Source organism: Panthera tigris, chromosome B3, assembly GCF_018350195.1.
Source record: "Panthera tigris isolate Pti1 chromosome B3, P.tigris_Pti1_mat1.1, whole genome shotgun sequence".
NCBI classification, from domain to species: Eukaryota; Metazoa; Chordata; class Mammalia; order Carnivora; family Felidae; genus Panthera; species Panthera tigris.
This window is the reverse complement of record NC_056665.1, coordinates 71,873,646-71,890,798: the sequence shown is the minus strand read 5'-3', so window position 1 is coordinate 71,890,798 and position 17,153 is coordinate 71,873,646. Positions and strand designations below refer to the sequence as shown.

The 17,153-nt window shown below is 39.5% G+C and overlaps 1 protein-coding gene and 1 long non-coding RNA gene across 2 annotated transcripts in view; one reads left to right on the top strand and one right to left on the bottom strand.

Moving 5' to 3' along the window:
- The window catches only part of RPGRIP1 (RPGR interacting protein 1), a 47,802-nt gene that overhangs the window by 16,427 nt on the left and 14,222 nt on the right, over positions 1 to 17,153 (bottom strand). Inside the window, 1 exon segment of the mRNA XM_042989357.1 lies at positions 7,932 to 8,029. Within this exon segment, the coding sequence (XP_042845291.1) occupies positions 7,932 to 8,029 (98 nt within the window).
- Positions 1,445 to 7,819, top strand: LOC122239547. The gene is made up of 3 exons (XR_006218733.1): positions 1,445 to 1,531; positions 3,512 to 3,593; positions 7,577 to 7,819. It is a non-coding gene; the product is annotated as an uncharacterized LOC122239547 (long non-coding RNA).

The window sequence follows — 17,153 nt, the reverse complement described above, 5'->3', positions numbered from 1 at the left end:
ATGAAAAAAAAGCATAAAAGCCACTCTTATATACTACCATCTAGGGTGGCTCCTGGCAATGTTTCACTTTTATACATTTACATATAATTTTAATTTACACACAGTAAAATACAAAACCTAAAGTGTACTGTTTAAAAAAATTTTTTTAAGTTTATTTATTTTGAGAGAGAGAGAGAGAGAGCACAAGTAGGGAAGGGTTAGAGAGAAAGAGACAGAATCCCAAGCAGGCTCTACAACATCAGTGCAGAGCCCGATGTAGGGCCTGAACTCACAAACTTTGAGATCATGACCTAAACCGAGATCTAGAATCAGATGCTTAACTGACTGTGTCACCCAGATGCCCCAAGTGTACAGTTTTGATACGTATATACAAGTGTGTAATCAACATATTCAAGATACAGAACCATTACCCTAGAAAGTTCTCCCATGCCACTGTTGACATTATTGTTAAGCTGAGAACCCTATGTCCTACAGTTTCAATAAAAATGTAGCAGAACTTGGGGCATCTGGTTGGCTCAGCTAGTTAAATGCCCAACTCTTGATTTCGGCTCAGGTAGTGATCTCACAGTTCATGGGATCGAGCCCAAAATCAGGCTCCATGCTGACAGCATAGAGACTGCTTGGGATTCTCTCTCTCCTTCTCTCTCTGCCCCTCCCCTCCTCATACTCACACTAATGGGCACCCACACTCTCTCCCTCTCTTTCAAAATAAATACTTAAAAAATAAAATTGTATCAATGTTAAACTTCTTTAAAAATAATGAAGCAGAACTTCTCAAAGGTGTGTCTGAGGAATAGGTATTTTATAAATGAATAGTTCTGTGAGAAAATAAATTTTGGAAAATCAAGATTAACAAACTTATCAGCATTCTTTAACTTGACCTATGGCCTTTAATATGCTAAGATGCTTCTGGACACTTTTAGAGGATGATACAAAGATAGTTTTTTCCAAACGTATTTGACTACACAATTGCTTTTTGTTTTTCCCTGGATACGGTTGGGTTTAATTTTCCTGAGAACACACTTTAGGAAACACTGAGATCTGGAAAAAAAAAAAATAGGTGTTCATAGTCATATAAGTACCCGAATCCCCAGCAACATCTTACCAAAAAAAAGCCTCCCACGCATAACAAGATGAACATTTTTCCTCATAGTTAAACATGAACAACCACCAGACCAGTGACTTTCAAACTGTAAAACTCAGCCTATCCATATTCATATGTGTGTGTGTAAAAAAAAATCATTGAAATAAAAGTCTCCTGAAACAATTTTTAACCTTAATAAGTGCAATGAAAACTATTATTTTGTATTTTATTCTTTCTCAGTTTTTTATTTGTTTTTGCTGGGAACCTCTATTTTTATTTCATTGCCTGGGGACGTCAACTTACATTTGGAAAATATCGTGTCACAATTCTGCTCTATGACACAATGGCCATTAGCCACAGGTGGCTACTGAGCACTTGAAACATAGCTACTCTGAATTGGGATGCGTGGTCAGTGTAAAATTCACAGGATTTCGAAGACTTTGTAAGGTGTCTCAATAATGTTTTGCATTAATTTCATATTGAAATGATAGTGCTTTATTTTTTTTTAATGTATGTTTATTTTTGAGAGAGAGAGAGAGACAGAGCAGGGGAGGGGCAGAGAGAGCAGAGAGACACAGAATCCGAAGCAGGCTCCAGGCTCTGAGCTTTCAGCACAGAGCCCAACATGGGGCTCGAACTCACAACCTGAGATTGTGACCTGAGCCAAAGTCGGACGCTGAACTGACTGAGCCACCTAGGTGCCCTGAAATGATAATGCGTTAGATATATTAGGTTAAAGAAAATGTATTCTTTTTTTATTAAATTACTTTAAGTGTTTTATTTATTTATTATTATTATTATAATTTTTTTTTTTTTTTTGAGAGAGAGTGCACAAGCAGGGAAAGGGCAGAGAGCAAGGAGGACAGAGGATAAGCAGGCTCTGCCCTGAGAGCAGTGAACCCGATGTGGGGCTTGAACTCATGAACCGTGAGAGCATGACCGGAGCCAAAGTCGGACAATCAACCAAGTGAGCCACCCAGGCGCCCCTAAAATATATTATTAATTTTACTTGTTTCTTTTCACACTTTTCATATGGACACTAGAAAATTTTAAGTTACATTTGTATCACATTATAATTCTGGGGATAGCACCTCACAGACTTTAAGCTACCTAAGTTCTAGGACCACACACGTCTGCCTCACCAACCCCTGTAGTCCCAGCATCTAGCATACTCTTAATTTGTTTTGTTACTTCATCACACTACCTGGATCTTAATTTTTCAAAATTACTTTTGATTCCTTCCCTTACAAACACTCTCATTCCATTAAAGTCAGGAACTGAGAAAGCTGAGGAGAAGTGTTGGTAACACTGTGAGAAAAGGTGACCATAGGGTGACAGTGGTATAATTTGGGGGCTGATAATTTAGTGATATCCATCAAAAGTTCAAGTGCACATTCCTTTTAAAACCAGCAGTTTTGCTTCCAGGAATCTATCTCACAAAAACATCTGCCAAATACACAAAGATACATGTGAACAGAGACGTTCGCTGTGACATTAGTTTTTTTCCTCTCTTTTCCCTCTTTTAATTACCTGGTTGTACAAAAATTCAAGTGACAAGGTATGGTCATCAAACATTTGTTCCTTTCAAGGCTCATTTAAAAGTTTGGCTAGAGGAGGGTGCCTGGGTGGCTCAGTCAGTTAAACGTCTGACTTCGGCTTGGGTCACGATCTCACAGCTTGTGGGTTCGAGCCCTGCATTGGGCTCTGTGCTGACAGCTTGGAGCCTGGAGCCTGCTTCGGATTCTGTGTCTCCCTCTCTCTCTCTGCCCCTCCCCCGTTCTCTCTCTCTCTCTCTCTCTCTCTCTCAAAAAATAAATAAACATTAAAAAAAATTTGAAGTATGGCTAGAGGAATTTTCTTTCATACCTTCCTTTTCTTTCTCCTCCTCCTCCTCTTCCTTTTCTTTTTTGCCCCCAGTTTTACTGACATATAACCTCTTGATTTCCAGCACTTCAGATAAACCAAACTGTTCTACATCAGGGTCTTTACATTTGCCAGTTCCTCTGCCTGAGATGATTTCCCTCCATCTCTTCCCTTCTCTATCTTCAAATTTCAGTTTAAATGTCCCCTCTTCAGAGGCATGTGGATGGCTCCGTTGGTTAAGAGTCCAACTCTTGATTTCGGATCCCGTCATGATCTCACAGATGGTGAGATCGAGCCAGGCATCAAGCTCTGCACTGACAGCAAGTAGGCTACTTGGGATTCTCTCTTTCTCTCTGTCTGCCCCTACCCCTCCCTCCCTCCCTGTCTCAAAATAAATAAACATAAAAAAATTTAAATGTCCCCTTCTCAGAGAAGTCTTTCCTTACACATGCCTAACTCAACCTCTCCCATTACTATTACTCAACTTATTTTCTTCATAGTATTTAGAATCAACAAGTATCTTACTTAGTTGCTCACTGATTTATATATGTTTTCCCTCAATAGAATGTAAGATTCAAGAGGGAAGAGACCAAGTCTGTCTTATTCACCTTTTTGTGTCCATACAGCCTGCCAAGTACTACGACAGGTACTCCATAATGATTTGTTGAAGGAGTAAACAACCCAAAGGGCTGTTGTGCGGCTTTAGTGAATTAATGAATATCAAGTTTATCAGTGTTGCCCACTGAGGTCTGTCTAAATAAAAGGTCATGTATTACCTTAACTAAAACTGATCAGCAGTTAAGAGAAAAGAACTAGAAAAAGCTGAACATATCAACATAGATGGACTCCCAAAATGTTACTGATGGCACATTTCTGAATACTGTGTAACAAAAAAGAAAAAAAATGCAAAAACCTGTGTGAATGATTCATGGCACCTCCCTGTACCTTTTTTGGCAACTGTTTACAAATCTTTAATTATCTCAAAATAAGTTTAAAGAAAGAAAAATACATAATGTTTAATGTCATTCATAAGAAAGCAAAAAAAGGGGTGCCTCAGTGACTCACTCAGTTAAGCACCCAAATCTTGGTTTCAGCTCAGGTCATGATCTCACAGTTTGTGGGTTTGAGTCCCATGTCGGGCTCTGCGCTGACAGCACAGAGCTTGCTTGGGACTCTCTGCCTCCCTCTCTCTCTGTCCCTCCCCTGCTCATGTGAGTGTGCTCTCTCTCTCTCAAAAGTAAATAAATAAACATTTTTTTAAAAAAGAGTATAACAAAAGAGAATAAACTTTGAGATTCTTGATACACACTATGGCAAATAAAAGACCATAACCTAAGGCCATAGAGCAAATGGAAATAATTGTTCTCCTCTAGTTAGTAGCTACTAAGAAGGAGATGGAAACGTTTTCTATGGTCTACTCATAGTGGAAGATTGATTCCTGGGACCAGGAATGTGGTTTGGGCTGTGATCATTTCCTGGGGATTCTTAGAGAGAAGTTAAGTATAGAGGGCCTTTAGGAACCCTGTGTTGATTAACAGACAGGGCCTCGTGGGAAACAGCCCTACATACCTCCTATGAACACAGGAACTGTCCTAATCCTGGACTCAAGGAGAGGCAAAGATTCTTTAGTATTGTAACCATTTCACTTTTTAGCAGTATAAGGGAAAGACATCTTGGAAGGGTCTTCTTTGAGTTGTACTGTTCAACCTACTCAATTGACCTGGGAGCCAGAAAGGAAATGACACCCCTCTGCTTCAATCCCCTCCCTTTATGGTCTAGTTCTTTTTGTGTGGCGGGGGGGGGGGGGGCACTACCAGATCACAGAAGCATGACCTTGAGAACTAGAATATTTCAAAGAGGATAGACTATTATCATCATCAATAGCATCATCATTGTCATTTAGTACTTAATTTGTCTTGGGCACTGTATTAAGCCCTTATCACACATTACCTTATTTAAATCTTGCCACATCACTAGAAGGTAAGCATACTTAATATTACCAGATAAGGAAAGCTCAATAGAAGCTAAATAACCCCTCCAAAGTTAGCAGAGCCAGGATCTAGACCACTTTTGCCTGAATCAAATCTTCATGCTCTTAACACTACACTCTCTTGCTTCTTCCATTATCCTGGCTGAGTCCAAACAGAAGTGACAGAGCTCAAATATTATCTCTGGTCATTCAACCTCTTTGATCTTTTATGCCCAGCTATTCTGAAATACAATAATGATTTTGTACAGTCAACCCTCAAACAATAGAGGTTTGAATGACGTGGGTCCCCTTATATGTGGATGTTTTTCAATAAATACAGTGCAGTACTATAACCTTACTTTCTCTTATGATTTTTTCTTTTTTTTTTAAACGTTGATTTGTTTTTGAAAGAAAGAGAGCACACAAGAGCACTTGCACAGGCAAGGGGAGGGGCAGAGAGAGAGGGGTACAGAGAATCTGAAGCGGGCTCTGCACTGACAGCACAGTGCCCCATGCATGGCTTGAACTCATGAGCCATGAGATCATGACATGAGCTGAATGCTTAACAGACTGAGCCACCGAAATGCCCCTTCCTTATGATTTTTTTTAAGTTTATTTATTTATTTAGAGAGAGAGACTGCAAGTGGGCGAGAGGCAAAGAGAAGGGGGGGGTGGTGGTAGAGAGAATCCCAAGCAGGCTACATACTGGCCAGCCTCGGGGGTTTATCCCACCAACAGTAAGATCATGGCCTGAGCCAAAACCTAGAGTCAGATGCTTAACCAACTGAGCCACACAGGTGTCCCCCTTAATGGCATTTTCTTTTCTCTAGCTTACTTTATCATAAGAATACATATGACATACAAAATATGTGTTGATCAACTATTTGTTATGGGTAAGCCTTCTGGCCAACAGTAGGCTGTTAGTAGTTAAGTTTTGGGGAAGTCAAAAGTTGTACGTGGATTCTCAACTGCACAGAGGGTTGAGTCCTTAACCCCCACATCATTCAAAGGTCAACTATATGTGCCTGTGTTATAAATTTAATTTGATGATAACACTAAGTTTTTGCTAAGTAAGCTCAGTTTTCTTATTTAGCTTGTCAAATCATTTTTGGGTGCACAAAGATTTTCTAATAAGATCTTATTTAGGAGCCTTTAATTTTGAATAATATTTCATTTTTTATTTTTTTAAGTCTATTTATTTATTTTGAGAGAGAGAGAAGTGGGGAGGGGAAGAGGGAGGGGGTGGAGAGAATCCTGAGCAGGCTCTGCACTGTCAACACAGAGCCTGACACGGGGCTAGAAATCACGAACCATGAGACAATGATCTGAGTTGAAACCAAGAGTCAGATGCTTAACTGACTGAGCCACCCATGCGTCCCTTGAATAATACTTTAAATGTAGTATGTCTGACATGTAGTTCAAAAAACTTGCTGACCAGTTTTTAAGGTTGATCTGAGAGGTGGCTTAATTTAGAAACTTTGACTGGAGATCACCTCTTCTGCTAACCAGCCCTCTGTACTAGACATATTCATCTTCTTCACCTTTATGATCTCTAAGGAGTCACTGTCCAGTTGCAACATTCCCTGGTCTGACCTTACAAGTATTTCTCAAGATATGATTGTGTAATGGTTAAAGATATGGCAGATACAGCTTCAGAAGAAAATACTTAAAATTTTCTTTCTCAACTGTTTAAGTCTACTGATTTTGAGTTGTTTCTCTCCACACCAATATCCTTTAGTTGCCTGCAAACCATGGGTACAAGTTCTGACTCTCAAGGAAGAGTTTTCTGACCTCTACAAAAGCAGCAATGATATCCCTTTTCTGAATTCTTACAAACCTTAGAGGTTTTTTTTAAGTTTATTTATTTATTTAGAGAGAGAGCGTGTGCACACAAGTCAGGGTGGGGCAGAGAGAGAGGGAGAGAGAGAATCCCAAGTGAACCATGAGATCATGACCTGAGCCGAAACCAAGATTCAGACACTTAACCCACTGGGCCACCCAAGTGTCCCACAAACCTTGGAGTTTCTATCACATAATCTAACCACTTGATTTTAGGTCACACTATACTTATATTGTTTCTAATGAAGTTCATAATCCTCAATCAGATTTTAATCTTTCATTCAGTCACTCATTCAACACATATTTATTAAGTGACCACACATGTGTCAGGGAGCATTCCAATGGCTCAAGAGAGTGATTGTTTCCTATCTCACTTATAACCACACAAGATTCTAATACAATAATGGTTGAATATACCCATGAATATTTACTCATATATTTGTGTGTGTATATCCCCAATTAGTCCCACAAGTGATCCGAGGCTGAAATATTCAATAAAGAATTGCAATTACAGGGGTGCCTGGGTGGCTCAGTTGGTTAAGCGTCCAACTTCAGCTCAGGTCATGACCTCATGGTTTGTGAGTTCAAGCCCCATGCCGGGCTCTGTGCTGACAGCTCAGAGCCTGGAGACTGCTTCAGATTCTGTGTCTCCTTCTCGCTCTGCCCCTCCCCCGTTCATGCTCTGTTTCTCTCTCAAAAATAAATAAACGTTGAAAAAATTAAAAAAAGATTGCATCTACAAGTTTTAAAACTTGGGTCAAAAACTTCAGAAACGGAATCTCTCTGGGCTTTCCCGCAAAGAACCCTTTCTTCTTTTCTAGCTTCCACCTCCCAAAGTACATCTGCTCTCCTTAGGTGGACTTCGGAAATGGGCATTACTCAGGCTGGAGATGAATCAGCGCACAATGAAGGAGACAGGCAGGGGATCCAGACAAAGGAGAGAAGTATTGAAAAAAAAATCCCCATTTATACCAAATCAAGAAAGTGATCCTTTCAGCAGAGCCTGTCTCAAGAAACTTCCACTCCTTCGCAATGCAAATTTAACTAAACAACTTGATTTTCCCATCAAGTTCATTAAAAATGGGATAATTTCACATATGTGGCCATTAAGCACAATGTCGTTGTTTATAAGCTTGGCTCACATTCACACGAGGATGATTACCCCAGTGTACTTACCGCCTTAGGACATTTCTGAGATACTGGTGTCACTATGTCATCACTATCTGTAGTCTGTGCTTCACTGACTTCAGAAGCTTGTTCACAGGATTCTTTATCTGTTACAGAAAAGGCTAGAATTACAGAACTATTTCCAAGCACCCTATCTAAACCCAGTACCTTCATCTTCAATCCCTTATCTGGCCACTAGTTCTGAGTACCTAGATTTTGGCTTCATTTACTGAGAATCAAACCCTCCTTTTCTTTTTTTTTTTTTTATTATATGAAATTTATTGTCAAATTGGTTTCCATACAACACCCAGTGCTCATCCCAAAAGATGCCCTCTTCAATGCCCATCACCCACCCTCCCCTCCCTCCCACCCCCCATCAACCCTCAGTTTGTTCTCAGTTTTTAAGGGTCTCTTATGCTTTGGCTCTCTCCCACTCTAACCTCTTTTTTTTTTTTTCCCTTCCCCTCCCCCATGGGTTTCTGTTAAGTTTCTCAGGATCCACATAAGAGTGAAAACATACGGTATCTGTCTTTCTCTGTATGGCTTATTTCACTTAGCATCACACTCTCCAGTTCCATCCACGTTGCTACAAAAGGCCATATTTCATTCTTTCTCATTGCCACATAGTACTCCATTGTGTCTATAAACCACAATTTCTTTATCCATTCATCAGTTGATGGACATTTAGGCTTTTTCCACAATTTGGCTATTGTTGAGAGTGCTGCTATAAACATTGGGGTACAAGTGCCCCTATGCATCAGTACTCCTGTATCCCTTGGGTAAATTCCTAGCAGTGCTACTGCTGGGTCATAGGGTAGGTCTATTTTTAATTTTTTGAGGAACCTCCACACTGTTTTCCAGAGTGGCTACACCAGTTTGCATTCCCACCAACAGTGCAAGAGCAAACCCTCCTTTTCAAAGATTCACTTATTCAGAAGTTTGCCAAATAAGGAGTTCACTTCTAGAAAAAAAAGAAAAGAAAAAAGAAAAAAAGGGAAAGAAGGGAGAATGGAAGGAAGGAAACTAGAAAGAAAGCTGGTCCTTTTGTAGGGGCTGGAGAAAATGACCAAGCCAAGAAAAAGCAATGCAATTGGGGTGGCAGATTGTATTTCCCAAAAATAGCCTCAGATAATATCTCTCATTCCACATGCTCTCTTGTAATGTGACCTTGTCATACATAATATTTTTTACTGAACATTTGAAATTCCCTTTTGTAAGATGCCTTTCATATCTTTGCTAATTTTTCTATTGGGCTGTCTTTTTCTTTCTTTCTTTTTTTTTTTTTTAAATTATTTATTTATTTATTTATTTTTGGGACAGAGAGAGACAGAGCATGAACGGGGGAGGGGCAGAGAGAGAGGGAGACACAGAATCAGAAACAGGCTCCAGGCTCTGAGCCATCAGCCCAGAGCCTGACGCGGGGCTCGAACTCACGGACCGCGAGATCGTGACCTGGCTGAAGTCGGACGCTTAACCGACTGCGCCACCCAGGCGCCCCTCTTTCTTTTTTTTTTTAATGTTTATTTATTTTTGAGAAGAAGAGAGAGAGTGCAAGGGGGAGGGGGAGGGGCAGAGGGAGAGGAGGACTGAAGTAGGCTCTGTACTGATAGCAGAGAGCCTGATGTGGGGCTCAAACCCACAAACTGTGAGATCATGACATCAGCTGAAGTCGGATGTTTAATCGACTGAGCCACCCAGGTGCCCCTGTTTATTTGAGAGAGAGAGAGAGAGAGAGCACAAGTTGGGGAGAGGGCCAGAGGGAGAGGGTCAGAGGAGGGGGAGAGGGAGGGGGGGCAGAGAGAGAGAGAGAGAGAGAGAGAGAGAGAGAGAGAGAGAGAGAGAGAATATCTTAAGCAGGCTCCACATTCAGAGCAGAGCTCAATGCAGGATTCGATCTCAAGAACCGTGAGATCACAACCTGAGCCAAAATCTGAGTCTGACACTTAACTGATTGAGCCACTCAGGCACCCCAAGAAAATTCTACTAATGTTGATGAGGTTTTGAAATGATGGGGTTCAGAGCTGACGGCCAGGAAAGAATTCTTGAAGACGTCTTTGGTGCAGAAAGGTGATTTTTATTAAAGCACAGGGACAGGACCAGTGGGCAGAAAAAGCTGTGAGCTGTCTTTTTCTAATTGATTTGTAGGGGTTCTGCATATTTTTTTAATTTGAGCCTTTTGATGGTCGCATGTTTTACAAATATCATTTCCACTCTTGCCCATTTAATCTTTTGCTACACAGAAATTCTTACTTTTAAAGTAGTCAACTTTATCAATATTTTCTTCATGACTACTACATTTTGTTTTTTATTTAAGACATCTTTCCTTTTTCTGAATGATGAATAATGCTGCTCTGAGTATTTGTGTACAAGTCTTTGGATGGTCAAATGTTTCCAATTCTCTTGGACAGACCCTTAAGAAGAGAATTGCTGGATTGTAAACTGTACGTTTTATTTTTTAGGAAATAGCCAAATATTTTTCATAGTAGCTGTACTGTTTTCTATTCCCAACAGTAATGCATAAGGTTCCAATTTTTCCACATCTTCACTAACACTTGCTACAGTCAACCTCTAGAATGTATCAATTCTAGCTGGAGTGTACTGGTATCTCATTGTGATATTATTTTGCTTTTTCCTAATGACTAATGCTGTTGAGCATCTTTTGTATGCTTAACTGCCATTCATATATGTTCTTTAGTGAATGTCTAGTCAAATTTATTGACCATTTTAAATTGAGTTGTCTTACTGAGTTGTAAGGATTCCTTACAGATTATGGATGCAAGTCCTTTATCAGAAATGTGATTTGCAACTAAAATTTAAATTTAAAAAAGGAAAAAAAATGTGATTTGCAAATATTTTCTCCTAATCTATAGCTGACCTTTTCATTTTCTTAACACTGTCCTTTGAAGACCATGCATTTTTTATTTTGCCTAAGTCCAATTTATCATTTTTAAAATTTTATGGACCATGCTTCTGATGTCATAGCTAAAGAATCTTTGTCTAATAAGGTCAAATAATTTATCCTATGTTTTCTTTTAGAAATGCTATAGTTTTGGTTCTAATATTTAGATTTATAATGTATTTTGGTTAATTTTTATGGGTGGTGTGAGGTAGTTGTTTAAGGTTTTTCCCCCTCCTCTATGTGGATATCTAATTGTCCTAGCACCATTTGATGGAAAGATTAGATATCCCCATTGAATTGTCTTGGGACCTTTGTGGAAAAATCAATTCACCATAAAATGAAAGTTTATTTCTGGATTCACAATTCTGTCCCACTGATCTGTAAGTCTATCTTTATGCTAATACCACACTGTCTGAAATACTCTACCTTTATCTTAAGGAAGTTTTGAAATCAGGTAGTACAAAAATTTCAACTTTGTTCTTTCAAAATTGTTTTGGTTTTTCTAAATTCTTTGCATTCATGTATAAATTTTGGGGAGAACTGCCATCTTAACAATTATGAGTGGTCCAACCCATAAACACGATACATTTCTTCATTTATTTTAAATTTCTTTAATTCCTCTCAGGAACTTTTGTAGTTTTCAGTATACAGGTCTTGCATTTCTTTTTAAAAATCTATTCCTAAATATTTTATTCTTTTGGATGATACTGTGAATGGAATTGTTTGCCTGATTTTATTTTAGAGTGTTCATGGATACTATATGGCAATACAATTGATTTTGGTATACTGATTTATAACCTATAATGTTGTTCACTTGCTTTTAGTTTTTAAAAATTTTTTTGTAGATTTTTTATGATTTTCTAAAAAGGAGGTCAAAGATGTCAATTGCCAATAAAGGTAGTACTACTTCTCTATTTCCAATTGTTATGACTTCAATTTCTTTTTCTTGCCTTATTGCAATGATTAAAATCTCCACTATAATGTTCAAACAGAGTGATAAAAGCAGAAATCCTTTCTTTTTTCTCAATCTTCAGGGAAAAACATTCAATCTTTTACCACAAAATAAGATGTTAGTTACAGGTTTTATTATCCCTTGTTACTTTGAAATAATTTCCTTCTACCTAGTTTGGTGAGAGTTCTTATTGAGAATAGGAGTTGGATTTTGTAAAATGCTTTTTTCCCCCCTATCTATTGAGATGATCATAAAGCTTTTATTCCACTAATACAGTGTACTAAATAAATCAATTTTCTGCTATGAAACTAAACTTGCATTCTAGAAATAAATCTCAGTTGAACATGGTGAGCACAACCCTTTTAATATTTTTATATTTTGCTGGATTGGTTTGATAATATTGCATTTAGGATATTGCATCTGTGTTCATGTTGAATATTGGTCTATAGTTGCCTTTCTTTTAATGTCTTTGGCTTGCTTTGGTATCTGGATAATGCTACTTTATAATCAAATCAGTTAGAAAGTTTCTCTGGATCTACTATTTTCAGAAAGAGATTCTGAAGGATCAGCATTTTTTTCTTCCTTAAATATTAGTTGAATTCATCAGTGAGGCTATCTAGAACTGACTTCTTCTTTTAAAAAGTACTTTTTAATGTTTATTTATTTACTTTGAGAGAAAGAGAGTACATGCAAGCAGGGGAAGGGCAGAGAGAGCGGGAGAGAGAGAATTCCAAGTAGGGTCTGTACTGACAGCAGGGCTTGATCCCACGAATTGTGAGATCATGACTTGAGTCAAAATCAAGAGTCAGACACTTAACCGACTGAGCCACCGAGGTGCCCCAGAACTGGATTTTTTATTTGGTAAGATTTTCAATTACTAATTTCCGTCTGTACTTTTTATAGGTCAATTCTGATCTTCTATTTCTTCTTGAGTCAGTTCTGCTAATTTGTATCTTTCTAAGAATTTGTCTTTTCCATCTAAGTTGTATAAAGTTGTTCATAATATTCTTTTATGGTCCTTTTAATTATAGAGTTTGTAGTGATCTTACATTCATTCCTGATTTTGCTAACTCATGTCTTTGCTTTTTTTTCCCCCTTAATCAGCAGGCCAGTTATTAATTGTCTTTCAACTCAATATAACTGCCTGCTCTGCAATGATGGAGTTGCACCCTGTAAGTATTTCTTCTTTGCCAGATGGCACCATGTTAAGTTTAAGTGAGCACGGAGGATCACTGAAGGAGGAAAAGGTTTCTCTCCCTGGCTTTAGGCAGACTCCTGCAGAAGATAAGGACTCTGCAGACAAGGCTCATGCAACTTAATGCCTGGCTCCAGCAGCTCACATCATTTCCTGTAGAACACATTTCTAGTAGCACATGGCTTCTGCAACACCCAATTCTAGTAGTTTCCAGTGGCCTGTAGTATATGGCACCTCCCTGTGGGCAGTTTTCTTGGTACCCCACCCCACCCCCAAGTAGGTGAAATGCCACTGTCTTGGCAGCTCTCTGTGAATGGTTTACCTGCAATGTTCCAGAGGCCAAATTCACAGATTCTCTGAGGTTTGATGTGCAGCCACAGCCAAATTCTGTTCTATTCAATAAAACATGACTTCACTCCCTCCAGTGAGGTCTGGATTTCAGCCTGAAAGGGTTGTCTATCAGACCTATTTCTTTTTTGGGTACTTTATTTCAGTTCTAGGGATTAGTGGATATTCTTTAAATCTGAAATACCTGTATTATTTAGAGTTCTGTTTACTTCTTACTAGTCAATCCTCACCACCACCCCTAGTTCAATCTCCTGTTATAGTTAATAACTCTTTATATTAAACTTCTGTTCAAATTACTAAGTAGTTTCTGTTGGATCTTTACTATAGTCAGTCTAGATAAAGGCTTATCAAGTTTGCTGATCTATTCAAAGTTGGCTTCATTGATTTTCTCTATTCTTTTTCTGTTTCTATTTCATTGATTTCTACTCTGATCTTCATTATTATTTTCTTTGGGTTTAATATTATTTTCTTTTTCTAGCTTCCTTTTTCTTTTCTAGCTTCTTAAAGTAAAAGCTTAGGGTATTGACTTCAGATCTTTTTTTCCCTAATCATAAGCATTTAAAGCTAAAATTTCCTTGTAAGAACTGCTCTAGCTGCATCCCATCAATTGTGATATGTTGTATTTTCATTTTCATTCAGTTCAATAAATTTCCTAATTTTCCTTAGCAGCTCTTCTTTGATGCAAGGGTTACTTAGAAGTATGTTGGTTAATTACCAAATATTTGCTATTGCTTGCATTAATTTTCTATGGCTGCTGTCACAAAACACCAAAAACTTAGTGGCTTAAAAGCAACTTTTGGCCTGGAGCTGGTGAAAACATCCATATTGTCCCAGAGATATGAGACACTGATCCCATTTTCTATAATCCTAAAATGCTTGCAGGACCATTTCTACACATGGCACAGTCCTGTGGACAATGGGAAATCCATACTGGCAAAGGAGTTGATGCTGGAATGGACACAGGTCAACCTCACAAAGATTCAATTCTGCCTTCTATCTCAACTACAAAGAACTCAACCACAATAGGTTGTACACTGTTTGGAACTGGTCTCCAAGGACTAGCCTGGATTGCAGGAGGTCATTCCAGGACTGTAGCCCAAGAGCAGAAAATCCTGTTAATCATCAATGACTTCAGCAACTGAGAGTCTCCTCAGGGGCACTTATCCATGACATAGGGCAACTGGAAGAAGTGGAAGCCAGTGCCCATCTTCTTGGGTAGTTTGCTGAAGAGAACAATGTTACCCAACGCCACTTTACTCATCACCACATGACCCGGCACCTTGAGAGAGTGCAGACTCTTGGCTGATCAATCCCTCTTCATAGAAATGGAGGGATTCTTATACCTGGACAAGAAGGCATATTTACTGAAATACTTTGAGAATAAAAATCAAGTGCTGTGAGCTTGTGACTTGATGAGGAGCCATGCCACCTTGTTCCATATGAGCTTGTCTCCTGCCATGTGCTGGATCATCTGCACTTGTCTGAAACTGTAGATGGAGAAGGGGGAGGATCCTGTTCTGACTTGTCAAACCACCACATTTCTGTTTCTGTGTTTCCTTTGCAGCCAGTTCATACAGGTACCTGACAGTTGTCCCAGTCAGTACCTCCAAGCTCCAATAAAAGGTCTGTGTCTTCTAGCTGCTGAGGGCATGTGGACACAAACATCTTTGATGGGAAAGACCTTTGGAGACTTGCATCAAAAAAATCTAACCTCGGGGCGCCTGGATGGCTCAGTCGGTTGAGCGTCCGACTTCGGCTCAGGTCATGATCTCGCGGTCCATGAGTTCAAGCCCTGTGTCGGGCTCTGTGCTGACAGCTCAGAGCCTGGAGCCTGCTTCAGATTCTGTGTCTCCCTCTCTCTCTGACCCTCCCCTGTTCATGCTCTGTCTCTCTCTGTCTCAAAAATAAATAAACATTAAAAAATTTTTTAAAAAAATCTAACCTCTATCCTTTCCTGGAAAAATATCTTCCAGGAGGGCAAAGACTGTAAGGGCTGCTACTCCTTCATTCAACTCAGTGTCCAAAAGTTTCTTGTCACCACATTCTATGTACAGGAGAGCAAGGAGGAAGAAGACAGGGAAAGCCTCAGGTGGGACATTAGGAATGTGCAGAAGTTGGGGTGTGTGGGTGGCTCGGTCAGTTCAGCGTCTGACTCTTGATTATGGCTCAGGTCATGATCTCACAGTTTGTGAGTTCAAGCCCCACATCAGGCTCCACGCTGACAGTGTAGAGCCTGCTTGGGATTCTCCCCCACCCCCTCTTTCTGCCCTCCCCCACTTACTCTCTCAAAATAAATAAGTAAACTTTAAAAATTAAAAAAAAATGTAATGTGCAGAAGCTCTTCTTCAATAAAGACTAAAGAATGCCAACCTGACCCAAGTTGGGTAACTTTTTAGTCAGCCATTCAAACAAAAGAGAGGCATGGGACTGAAGACAGCTTTTGACTCCCGAATGTCAATGAAAGTCAAATGGAACTTACTGAAATGCAAAGCACAGTCAGATGAGAATAAACCCTTCTGCTCAATGAAGGAGATGGTTTTGTACTGTCTTTTTGAATCTCAGGAAGAACAGCTTATAAAGGATGCAATTGCCCACATCAAGGAAATGTCACTGCATTTGAAAAATAAAATGGACATCATGCTCACATTCCACCTTAAGCATTGCCAAAACTTGTAGAAAATTTTGCTATAGAAGGTATTCCTGGAGAATGACACTGCATCAGAATCAGATGCTCAGGTTCAGAGGTCCCAGAATCATCGACAATTGCCTCCTTTCTGGATGGACTTTTGTTTCATGTATGGCTCAAGTGAGAATCTGATATTTCTGGACATCAGTCAGATCTTCCGTAGTACCTCATCAACAAGGATTCTCTGTGAAAAACGTATGCTACCTGTAATCTCCAGAAAGTGGTCCTCAAAAATATTTCTCTAGCTGCTGCTTATTGGAACTTCTGTCTTGCCTTTGCTGGCCATGAGATCCAATGCACCTGGTCACTCACAGAAATGACCAAAATGATATGCTTTCCTATTGTGTGTGGTCTTGAGACACCTAAAATGTAATCCATACTATATCATGTTGGTTTCTTACTATTCCACCATTCATCAATGAGCTGGTTTCTCCTTGAAATCAACCAGTCTACGGCATGCTTGAACCTCACAACAAATGAGCTCTTGGATAAGCGTGTCAATTTGCTGTACACAATTTAGAGATACCTAAAGTGTTTCCTGCAGAGGTTGTCACAGGAGAACGTCACCTCACAGTAACCTGTGGCAAGAAGCTCTTTTGTGCTCTGAGCATCAACCAGAGGCTGACACACCTATGCTGGGACACCTATGGGATGAAACTTCTATGTGAGGGCTTGAGTTACCCCAACATAAACTACATACTCTGGTGCTATGGTGCTGCAACATATCCAGTGATGGCTGCAATCACCTATCAAAGTTTCTCCAACAAAAATCAAGCTAACATACTTGCATCTGGGGCTGACTCACATAGTAACTACTACAGTTCTTTGTAAGGCTTTGAAGAAACCACCATGTAGCCTGAGATTTCTGTGGTTGTGGGGATGTGCCATCACTTCTTTCAGTTGTGAGACCTCTTGTCTACCCTCAAAAGCAACAGAACCTGATCATGCTGGACCTGGGCCAGAGTTCCCTGGGAGTATAGTGGAGTATAGATGCTGTGCGAAGACTTGAAACTTCAAAATTGCCCCCTCTGGACACTCAGGTTGAAGACTGATGAATCCGATGCTCAAATCCAGAAGCTCCTGAAGGTCATTAAAGAAACCAATCCACAACTCACTATTGAAGGTGACAACTGAGAGGCCAGAAGAAATAG